At 41.5% G+C, this 12,109-nt stretch overlaps 1 protein-coding gene across 6 annotated transcripts in view; it reads left to right on the top strand.

Moving 5' to 3' along the window:
* Positions 1–12,109, top strand: part of CENPF (centromere protein F) — an 84,342-nt gene that overhangs the window by 65,038 nt on the left and 7,195 nt on the right. For all 6 annotated transcript variants that reach the window (XM_041722889.1, XM_041722897.1, XM_041722855.1 and 3 more), the window contains 6 exons: positions 86–2,932; positions 4,191–4,343; positions 6,813–6,989; positions 7,328–7,489; positions 9,937–10,099; positions 11,510–11,983. In XM_041722889.1, the coding sequence (XP_041578823.1) occupies positions 86–2,932; positions 4,191–4,343; positions 6,813–6,989; positions 7,328–7,489; positions 9,937–10,099; positions 11,510–11,983 (3,976 nt within the window). The remainder of the gene's footprint in view (positions 1–85; positions 2,933–4,190; positions 4,344–6,812; positions 6,990–7,327; positions 7,490–9,936; positions 10,100–11,509; positions 11,984–12,109) is intronic.

Below are 12,109 nucleotides of genomic sequence, written 5' to 3'. Positions count from 1 at the left end.
TACTATACAGTAATAATTAAGCCTACTTATTCTGTTTTGATTACTTTTGAAAAATAAAATGAATTCTCATATATTACAACTACAGGCTCTTCGGGGTGGAAACACTAGCTGTGATGTAAAAGAATCAGAAGAATATACTTTGGAAACTAAAGAGAGAACACCAAAGCGTGACACTCATCAGATCTGTGAAGAAGGTGTGCAGCAGGACCTCAATCTAGAGATGGAAAAAATAACCAAGACCAGTCCAGTCAGATTCACAGGAGAATGGTCTAGCAAACAGTCCCCAGAAACCAGTTACGAGACCCTAGTGCAAGACAAAACACAGGGCTGTTTAGACATTTCTGAATTGTCACTTTCTGGTCCTAATGCTCTAGTACCTATTGATTTTCTGGAGACTCAAGTCACCATTGAGAATCTTCAATTGCAGGTAAAAGAGTCATCAAATGAGAATTTGAGGTTACTCCACGTCATAGAGGAACGTGACAAAAAAATTGAAAGTTTACTAGATGAAATAAGAGAGTTGGACTCAAAACTGGTTTTACAGGAAGCACAAATAACCACCAAAATGGAAGCATGTGTAGAATTAGAAAAAATAGTTGAGGAACTCAAGAAAGAAAAATCAAATTTAAGTGAAAGATTGGAATCCTCTTCTCATGACAACCAGGAGTTACACCAGAGAACAGAAAGTTTGGAGGGCCTCAGTTCTCATTTAGAAATAGGTGCAGATAAATTGTCACATGCAGTTATTGAAGATAATGTGGCCAAGGTGAATGACAACTGGAGAGAGCGGTTTCTTGATGTGGAAAATGAGCTAAAGAGGATCAAATCTGAGAAAGGTAGCATCGAGCATCACGCCCTCTCTGTGGAAGCAGAGTTAGAGACAGTTCAGACCGAGAAGCTGTACTTAGTAAAAGATAATGAAAATAAGCAGAAAGCTATAACTTGCCTTGAAGAAGAGCTCTCTGTGGTCACCAGTGAGAGAAACCAGCTTCATGGACAATTAGATACTTTGTCAAAAGAAAAGAAAGAACTGGATCTGATGTCTGAAAAGATGAAGCAGAAAATACAAGAGCTCGAATCTCGTGAAGATGAATGTCTACATCCCAGTGACATGGCTGGAGCTGAGGTAAAGGACAAAATGCAGCTCGTTCAGAGATTGTCCTCTGATGTAACCCAGCTCTTGGAAGATAACACTCGGCTCCAGGAGCAGCTACAGAGTTTGGAGAAGGACTCACAGGCCCTGTCTTTGGTAAAAAGTGAGTTGGAGATCCAAATTGAACAGTTGAATAAAGAGAAAGAATCACTTTCAAGGGAATCTGAAAGCCTACAGGCCAGACTGCATGAATCAGAACACGAGAAGCTGACTGTCGCCAAGGCTTTGGAGGGCGCGCTGATGGAGAAGGGTGAGGTGGCAGTGAGGCTGAGCTCCACTCAGGAGGAAGTGCATCAGCTAAGAAAAGGCATTGAGAAGCTGAGGATCCGCATTGAGGCTGATGAAAAGAAGCAGCTCCACGTTTTAGAGAAACTGAGGGAGAGCGAGCGAAAGGCGGATGCGCTTCAGGATAAAGTTGAGAACCTTGAACGAGAACTGCAGATGTCAGAGGAGAACCAAGAGCTGGTGATTCTTGATGCTGAGAATTCCAAAGCAGAGGTGGAGACCCTAAAAACACAAATGGAATTGACTACCAAAAGCCTGAAAGATTTAGAATCCGACCTTGTCACAGTAAGGTTCGAAAAAGAAAATCTGATAAAACAGCTACAAGACAAACAAGGTCAAGTGTCTGAATTAGATACATTGCTCTCTTCATTCAAAGGTCAGTTAGAAGAAAAGGAGAGAGAAAAAATAGAGATGAAAGAAGAATCTAGAGCTGCCTTGGAGATGCTCCGAACACAGTTGAAAGAGTTAAATGAGGAAATAGCAGCATTGTGTCATGACCAAGAAATCCAGAAGGTCAAGGAACAGAGTCTGGACCCCTTGGTGCAGGAAATACATCAGCTGAGAAACAACACTGAAAAGCTGAAAGCCCGCCTAGAAGCTGATGAAAAGGAGCAGCTCCAGGTCTTAGGAAAACTGAAGGAAACTGAACATCAGGCCAACTTGCTTAAGGATAGAGTGGAGAGCCTTGAAAGAGAACTAGAGATATCAGGGAAAAACCAAGAGTGCGTGGTTCTTGAGGCCGAGAATTCCAAAGCAGAAGTGGGGACTCTAAAAGTAAAAATAGAAGAGATGGCCCAAAATCTTAGAGATTTGGAATTAGATCTTGTCCACATAAGGTCAGAAAAAGAGAATGCGATAAAAGAATTACAAAAAGAGCAAGAACGGGTATCTGAGTTAGAAACGTTAAATTCTTCCTTTGAAAATCTCTTGCAAGAAAAAGAGCAAGAAAAAGTACAGATGAGTGAAGAATCTAAAACTGCAGTGGAGATGCTTCAGACACAATTAAAGGAGCTAAATGAGGAAATGGCAGCCTTGTGTCATGACCAAGACACCTGGAAGGCCCAGGAACAGAATCTGCGTAGTCAGGTGGATGCTCTTGAACACGAGAAGGCTCAGTTGCTACAAGGCCTTGATGAGGCCAAGAATAATTACATTAACGTGCAGTCTTCCGCAAACAGCCTCCATCAACAAGTAGAAGATGACAAACAGAAGCTAAAGAAGAAGGATGAAGAAATCAGCATGCTGAAGAGTCAAATTCACGACCGAGAGCAGCTTGCCTCCAAACTGTCCCAGGTGGAAGGAGAGCAGCAACTTTGGAAGAAGCAAAAAGCAGAACTGGAAAATCTGATGGTGGAATTGGAGCAGAAGATCCAAGTGCTGCAATCCAAAAATGACACATTGCAGGCCACCTTGGAAGCACTGCAGAAATCCCACAAGGACCTGGAGAAAGAGCTCGAATTGACAAAAATGGAAAATGTATCCTTCATTGAAAAAGTAAGTGGCTTACTCTCTGCACTTGAATAGGTAGTCTTTAGGGAGGGAAACCCCTGTGTCGATTTTATTTGCTTCTGGATGGTGTTTGCAGTATGGGACCAAACCCTGTAAAGGTTTTAGGTTTGTGGGCCTTGAACTTTGTGGACATTTGAGTTGGCTCCAACACCAGTGACTCTTGGCTTTGGCACACGAGACACTTCTGTGGATTAGCCCGAGTTTTTGGTATGGCATCTGGACGCGGGAGAAGCTTTGGGTTAGGCATAGTTCTTGGTTCTAATTATAGTTCTCTGTCTTATAGTACATTAGAGTAGCAGCTTCCCAATACCCATTTGGGAGCTGCTGCCAAGGAGACTATAACAGATACGAGTGAGGATCAGGAGGGGACCCCACTGCCCCTGCCCTGCCCTTTTGCCTTTAGGAGAAAGTACTTTCAAAGGTCCTGATATAATAGTGACCAACAGAACCCTCATGCCCCCCAGGGTATGTCTTGGGGATTTTCTGCTTTCAGCCCATCTTAAACCTTCTCTTTGTGCAACTTTGTTTTATTAGCTGGAGGTTAAAGGGAAAACCTGCCATCAAGGGGCTCGGTTATTAATGAGAAGTTAAGATTTTGCTTTCCAGGCCTACATATTGATCTCGGGAAAGGATTGCTTCGAATTCAGTTTTTACTGGACAAATACTAAAAAAAAGAACGTCCAGAAAACGGGATCAATCATGCTCTGTAATATTTTCCAGGAATTTCAAGTTTTGACACAGCTTGCAAGAGATGGCAGGTAGGATAGAGATAACTTGGCAACTTCTGGCAAGCTCTTTCAACGTCAGGGGCAAATGCAAACGATAGGGCTTTAGCTGGTTTTAACTAATCCTAGGCATGTCTCTTGCAGATTAGCATGGCATCAGAGGATTAGTAGAGATCCCAGAATTGATAAAAAGTATAAGACGCCACCTCAGACAATAGTCTATGGTGTTTATATTTAATATAAATTAATACCTTTATGAAGGATCCTAAGACTTAGTAATACTATCGTTCCTTGTCATTGCTTTCCTCATTGCTGTCTTTTATTAAATCTTGGCTGTGAAGAAAAGGTGAGCTTGCCAGTAGGTTTTGAGGATGGTAGTTGAGTAGATGAGTACAGGATTAGCCCGGTCCCACCTTATGACTGAAGGTGAAAGGGAAGTGGAGTGGGCTGTATCAAAGTGATTAATTTGCACAAAACAGGCGACCCAAGGCAGATCCTAACGAAAGATGAAATTTCAGGTAAACACGATGACCGGGAAGGAGACTGAGCTACAGAGGGAAATGCACGAGATGGCACAGAAGACATCGGAGCTGAAAGAAGAATTTACTGGAGAGAAAAATAGGCTAACTGAACAATTAAATACAATGTCGGAGGAAATAAATAGCAGCAGGGTAAGTTCCTGAACTGAGAGGCGCTCATGACCCCCCTGATGATGCAGTGTGCACACTCCCCCTGTTTGTTCTCGTCAGACCTGGAACGTGCCAAACTTCTTTTTAGCTTTTGAAAAAAGTAGCCCCGCACTTAGGGCGTGATGAGACCTGCACCTATCTTCACCCTCCAGCCCTGTTGGGAGCCCAGAAGCAGCCCTGAGAGAATTCCTATTATGGAGCCCAAATATTTTTTTCATAACAGGCGAGTCTGGTACTACAGTACCTCACATCAGAGATGGATTTTGTGCAGTTTCCAACAGGTTTATCTGCTTTTCTAGCCTGCCTCGGATTAGGAGCCAGAACGCTGCCAGAGACAGATGCCCTGATCTTGCTAAGAACTGGAAAGTAACGGGAAGTCACAGAGAAATGTAAAATTGGAGCAGTCTTGGGATGTTATTTTAGGACAGGGTTCATGTGGCCGATCTACAGCATCTGGGCTGCCACCCCCCATGCTGTTTCCAGAGCAGACATTGCTGATTCATGCCCTCCGTTCCTCCCGAATCTCTTCACACTGAGTCCCGCATAGCAGCTACCATGCACGCAGGGCTGGCAGGTGCAGTGAAACCTGTTTGCCAAGCCTAGTTAAGCAGTGAACACTCGTATATCCTTGACATCCTTGTGCACGTTCATCCCCGGGTAGCACTTAGGAAAGCGTAACGAGACGGAGTTGTGATGGTGACCCCGAACAATCACGGAAGGTTGAAATGCTATTTGTAATAGCCTGTGTAAGGAGTTGGGGAAATCTGTACTTTAAATGCGGTATTTAATCTTAGGAAAATCGAAAAGGTTTGGCATCTAATCTCGGCAGTTGACTTGAGGAATTTTCTGGCAACGCCGCATGGGGAAGGAGTTTGTACGAATGGTATTTGAGTCCTGCACCTGCTGGAGTTTCCTTTGGTACCGAGTAGCTTGGGAGTATCCCAACTCTACTGTTACTTGAATCTGGTTTATAGGCTCTACTAAAAGGAAACGCTAGGTGTTTGGCCTCAAGTCCATAGAGCTGTGCTGTAGTTCCTGTAGTCATAGAGCTTGCAGTCTAGACACACAATAAATCATTAAATAGGAGATGTATAAGATAATCATACTCTATCAAGTGCTATAAATGAATCAGACCAGATTCTTAACTGCAGACTAATTGGGAAGTAGGCTGTGTAGGGGTGGAGACCAACCTAATTTAGGTAGGGAGGTCAGAGAATGTCACACGCAGGATGAGCAGTCAGCCATGCAAGGAACAGCGCAGAGAAAGGAAGCTTCTAGGTCTAGAGAGCAGTGTGGCAATATCTCTGAGATTTGAAAAATCTTAGTTTTTAAAGTATTTTTTAATTTTAATTTTTTTTTGAAGTTGAAAGGAAGCCATGGTGAGAAAGAAAATGACATGAGAAAAGATTGGAGAGGAAGGAGGGTCATGATAAAATCTAAAGGGATGCCAAAATACATGAGGCTGGAGTTTAAAGGGAAGACTTAGGGTGGCTGGTTTGGAATATAGGTAGTAGTTAGAAATGAGGGGAATGGTCGAAAATACAGTTGGAGAAGAGAAGGTAGTTCGGTGCAGAGACCTCAGCATGCAAGGTAAGATGGAGCGGGGAGGAGCCAGCAAAGAGAACGAGAAGGCGCGAGTGGCTAGCCAGCAGTGTCGCGTCCTCTGAGCCAGGAGTGGAGGCTGTCTCAGGGAAGGAGCAGTCAGTGGTCAGCAGCCTCACATACCAGTCAGAGCTTGGACAGGGTGAAGGGTGCTCCTTGGATTAGCAACGTGGAGGTTGCTGAGGCCGTGGAAAACTATCTGAAGAGGATGTGGGCTAAAGCCAGGTTGGAGGGGTTGAGTCAGCGGAGATGAGAAAGTGGATACAGTGTGTGTAGAAACACATGTACAAACCATCCTTTGGGACCAGGCCTGGAGAACACAGGTGCCTCCGGCACTGGTTTTACCTCGGTCACACAGTGAAGAGCAAGAGAGTGGCAAAAGAGGTGAGGGCATTTGGAGGAAAACTCTCACGGTGATAGAACATGGAACCGAAACTGGTCAAGGAAGAAAACATAAGTCTGGAGGGGCTTGAGTTTGAAGGTGGGGATGGTGGGAGTGCTGTGGACGCGGTCAAGGAATTACTGCAGTGCAAGCACTTTAATAAGTGAGCCTGGAAGCCTACGAGGGTATGATCCAGAGCAGTTTGGCTAAAGATTTCTCGGAGTATGTGGTCCCAGTGGATGTGACCTTGGGGGTGATTGGGCTGGAGCAGAAGAAATTGTCATTGGAGGTGAAGTCACAGTTTCAGGTGAGTGCATCACTAAGGGTTAAGCACTATTCTAGATAGGTTTTTGTCTTACCTGTAATTCTTTTTTCTTCTTTTTCTCATTTCAGTACTCAGTATTTCCTAAAGCTATATATCCGGGTTCCTAATTATTTTCCCATAATTGTTTTTCCTTTCTCATTAGGGTCAATTGAAGGAGCTCATGCTAGAAAATAGTGAGTTGAAGAATAGTTTGGATTGCATACACAAGGACCAGCTAGAAAAGGAAGAGAAAGTTCGAGAAGAAATAGCTAACTATCAGCTACAACTTCAGGAAGCTGAAAAGAAACACCAGGCTTTGCTTCTGGATACAAACAAACAGGTAAAAACATGGGGTTTGGTTCCTGGAGGAGCCAGAAAGTGGTGTGTTGACCTAATGAGGCAGTTTTTGTAAGAAGGTCAACGTTCTACATTATTACACAATACAATAATTCTGAAGGGTCCCATCGTATTACCTGCCCTGTCTTTGCCAGTTACCACACAGGTCTTATTTTATGATGTGAGCTTTTAAAATATTATTTCCATCTTGGAAGGGAATAATAGCAGAATCCTGAAGACTATTTGAAATGGTCCTTGGGACAGCAGTTTATTTTCTTGTTTGTTTTCCTTGCAATTTTTTTAGTTGAGCTTCCTGGCTAAGGTAATGTTTTTCCACCCTAGTACGAAATGGAAATCCAGACATACCAAGAGAAACTGTCTTCTAAAGAAGAATGTCTCAGCTCACAGAAGGCAGAGATTGATCTCTTAAAGTCCAGTAAAGAAGAACTCAATAATTCTTTGAAAGCTACCACTCAGCTTTTAGAAGAATTGAAGAAAACCAAGGTATGTTAATTTTTCATTACTTCATAACTTAGAATGATTCATACAGGTAATGGTGGTTTTTTCATGTGGACTTAATGCTTTCATTCAAATTGTTATGTAGATTTTTTTTCGGGGTAGTCACAAATAAAAGCAACAGTTCTCTGCTGAGTTATTTTTAAAAATCAATGGATGATCTGCGGTCTCACAGCTAGGATAAACCTTATGCATTGCTCAGTGAATCTTCTCAAATTAGACGATGGTAAAAGACTTTTTTGAGAGGGATATGAAGATCAAAGTGATAGCAGATTAAGGCAGGTCTCTCCAGCTGTAGATAATAATTTTGTGGGTAATTCCAAAGTCTTGCTTGATTGGTCTCCAGGTTCACTGCCAAACCCACTTTTCCCATGGGTCATGGAGAGGTCAGGCTGTGCCAGAGCACTTGGTCGTGTACATTCTCCTTTCTCTCCATCTTTCTCTCCATGCAAGATTCATAAACGTTCTCTTTTCCAAAAAAAAAAAAAAAAAGAGGTGAACAGTAGTTTTAGGATTGTTCAGTTAAAGGTGATGCTGTAGTAATTCTACTTCTTAGAAAGGGAGGCTTTTTGATCCCTACAGATATTTTTCATAAGATGAATACCATCCTGGTTGTATAATAATGAACCTGGAGGATAAATATCTACAAAGGTCTTTACTTAAAGGTGGTTTAAACTGTAAACGTTATGATGCCATTTATCCGATACATTCAAACAGAAAAGTAGGGGTAAACTTCTTTTGTCTGTAGCTTTTAAATAATTCTCAAGATGAAGGAAATATACTGATTAAAAAAAATACAAACTAAGGAAGGTCAAAATAACATTCATGATCAATAATGTTCTGCTGCTACAAAATGAGACACACTAGGTTGAATAACAGAAAGGAGAGTTCTAGGTCTACTTTTTTATTTACTCACTTTTTGCCTTTTAAAAAAATTGATGTAAAATTGGTATATAATGATATTTTAGTTTTAGGTGTGCTTTTCTGCTTGTCTGGTCTTTAACAATTCTACCATGGAGAATGTCTGTATGTATATATATGTGTGTGTGTGTGTGTGTGTGTGTGTGTGTGTATACATATATATAGTGTACAAAACAGCTCATTGTTAGTTGAGCCTATTCAGATTGCATATAATTTTAATGAGGTCCAGTTAATAAGCACTGTTGAAATGGAATTAAATGGATCTCTAATCCAATTATGGTTGGAGTCAGAAATAAAAATTCTGAAAGTGTAGATTTACCACAACACTGCTAATATTATTTCAAGATGAAATTATGTACAAAGAATGAAATCTTCTTGCAACATGAATGTGATGCTCAGGTTCTTTTTTTTTCTTTTTTTTCTTTTTTTTTTTAATATTTTGGTCTGCCTTTGTATGTTCATGATCTCTTATTGGAAACTGTTGGAGCTAGCTTATTTTAGAAGTCTGCATTTTTTAGATATTGCATAATAAAATGCATGTGCCATATATTACATAATATCCCAGCAAGGTATGGGGTAATACTTCATAATCAAATTCATATTTCTGCAACAAAATGTATGACTATCCTCACAAGGCGGAATAAATTAGGACTATATATAAATACCTCTGTATCTGTTCAGGTCAGGTTTTTCCTCTAAATCATCGTCTGAGCTGTTTTTGGAATTTGCAGATGTGGATAAGGAATCGTGAACTTGTATTCCTGAGAAGTAGATGATGCTATCGTTCTCCCACCATTCTATCCACTTTCTATTTGAGCAACTGCAGAATTGAAGTTTGTATTGTAAGCCGTAATATTATTTGGCCTTCACTTGGTGTCACCAAAACAAATGCCATCTTGGGTATTGAAATTATGCAACAGCACAGACTATAAATGGAAACACAATTCTATCATTGAGAAGGTTTTTTTTTTTTTTTCCTTAAGATTTACTTATTTATTTGAGAGAGAGAGAGAGTGAGCATGCAGAGGGGAAGGGCAGAGGGAGACAGTCTCCAGCAGACTCTGCATTGAGTAGGGAGCTCACCTTAAGACTCCCATCTTACGACCCGGAAATCAGGACCCAAGCAGAAACCACGAGTCTGATGCTCAACTGACTACACCACCCCAGCACCCCTGTAATCGAGAAGTTTTGACCCACCAAGAATATGCCCATGTATCTCCCGCCCTCACTCCCCAAGTGTGATTCCCATTGGACAAACCCAGACATGGTGGGCTCCTTAACAGAACACTATCTTAGGAACCAAGATTTATGCTTGCCAAGATTCAGAAAGTGACAAAACCACAGTGTCTGCTGGGAAGATACAGGAAACCAAGTAGAGAAGATGAATTGTTTTATTTTGAATGTCATAATTCTTAAATTTATAATATATGATTCTTAATGACACCTCATGGTTATTTTCCCACATGCTCATATAAAGAAATTCAGTGTCTTAAATTCAGGGTTTTGTCTTGTAGGCAGACCATGTAAAATATACCAATCAGTTGAAGAAGGAAAATGAACGTGCCCAAGGGAAAATAAAACTGTTGATCAAATCTTGTAAACAGCTGGAAGAGGAAAAGGAGATGTTGCAGAAAGAGCTGTCTCACCTTGAAGCTACACAGGAGAACCAGAAAACAGGTAGGACTAACTGGGCACAGCCATGAGCCAAAGCTCTTTTCCACTAGTGAAGTCACACGCAAATGGTGTGGAGGCCCAGAAACGTTTTTAGTGCTCTGTTCTGCTGCTGTGTGTTGATTTCCAGCGGTTCTTCATTTTCCAGTTTTAAATTTTATGCTCCGCTTGGGGTCATAGGATTAATAGGATTCAGAATGAGGTCTGCATTATGAAAATAAAATTATTGCATCTTCTGTTCTATAAAACATACAAAAAACTGGCAGCATTTTTTGCTAATGAGCTATTCCAAGAAGAGTTTTTCGTGTGGATGTCCACTTACATAGTTCCTACGTCAAAGGCAGATTGACATTCTGAGCTGGCATTGGTAATTTATCAGCAACTGATTCTGGTTGTCCTTGGCCCAACCTCGTGGGTCAACTAAATGGAAGGCTTAGGGGCCGTATGTTTGGATATGGAGGTAAAATAAGAAATAGCATCTGTCCTTCACACTTTTTTCCACTTACATCTTTGGAATAGAATGCTCTTACTGTGTGGAAAGCTGATGGCAAGTATAGGATGAGGGGCTCTTCTGGATCACAGCTTCACACTGTGGGGCAGGGATCTTCCCTGCTGAGAAGAGTACTTGGAGTATTTTGTGGATCAAGGGAGTTTTTCCAGTAGATTCATTGCCAAACATGGCAGTGACAAGTTGACCAAGACTCCCACCCTTGAAGCATCCCCCGAGGACTTGTCCATCAGCTCTTCCATTGCTTAAAAATGGTTTTCAGAGCTGTTTTTGACTTGTGATTAGCCCTCTTCCGTTTCCCAAAGCTATTCCAATAGACTTCATGTTCTTTACCAAATTTTATTGTTCATTCACTTATATGGAAAGAATGGACAGGGGAAATTGGGGATGTAATCGATTAATTCATCCGATCTCATATGAACTGCAAGGAAGTTTGATGGGTTAGCTGGAATATAATTTGAGATTTTGATGGATTTTATTTAAGCGATCTTAATGAAAGTCATGTAATCTACTAGGGTATGTGCCTTGATAGGATCCCTCCCAAACAGGAGTTGTTTAATCTATAAGAATACATAGAGATATATCTCCCTCACGTCTCTAAGAGAAAATCAAAGAACAAATCTTCTTCTTTTTTTTTTTTTTGTAATATTTTATTTATTTATTCATGAGAGACACAGAGAAAGAGAGAGGCAGAGACATAGGCAGAGGGAAAAGCAGGCTCCAAGCAGGGAACCCCATGTGGGACTCGATCCCGGGTCTCCAGCATCACGCCCTGGGCTGAAGGTGGCGCTAAACCGCTGAGCCACCCAGGCTGCCCTCAAAGAAAAAAACTAAGGTTTTCTGCTTTACAATGCCTGGTGTTAGAGAAATGTCAAGTGACATACAGCGTGCCACTCTATTCTTGACAGGTACTGTTGTGGATTCTAATGCAGAGGAATTAATGGCTGAGATGAAAGAACTGAAAGAAACTCTGGAGGAAAAAACCAAGGAGGCAGATGAATACCTGGACAAGTACTGTTCCCTGCTTATAAGCCATGAGAAATTAGAGAAAGCTAAAGAAATGTTGGAGACACAGGTTACTCGTTTGAGTTCACGGTCTAAACCTCACCTCCAGAATTCTCCTTTGCTAAATTCAGTGGTTCCAGAAGAATCTCTAGCCCCTTCTGCTACTGAAAAGAAGTTATCATCCGGCCAAAATACATCTTCAGGCAAAAGACAAAGGTCCACTGGAATTCGGGAAGATGGGGGAGGCACAGCGTCTTCTACCCCAGAGACATTTTCTAAAAAGAGTAGGAAAGCAGTCAAAAGTGGTATTCACCCTGCAGAGGAGGCCAAAGACACTGAGTTTGAGCCAGAGGGACTTCCAGAAGTTGTAAAGAAAGGTATGCATCATTTAAAAGCAGAATTATTTATGTTCTTTTGAAATTCCCTATAAAAAGCCACATACAAAGAGACGGGAGCATTTATATTTTAGGCGATTGTGCAACAGCACTAAGTGAGTCCTAAGT

Source organism: Vulpes lagopus, chromosome 1, assembly GCF_018345385.1.
Source record: "Vulpes lagopus strain Blue_001 chromosome 1, ASM1834538v1, whole genome shotgun sequence".
Classification (NCBI taxonomy): Eukaryota; Metazoa; Chordata; class Mammalia; order Carnivora; family Canidae; genus Vulpes; species Vulpes lagopus.
Note: the sequence above shows the minus strand (reverse complement) of the source record. Positions and strands in the feature narration are given on the sequence as shown.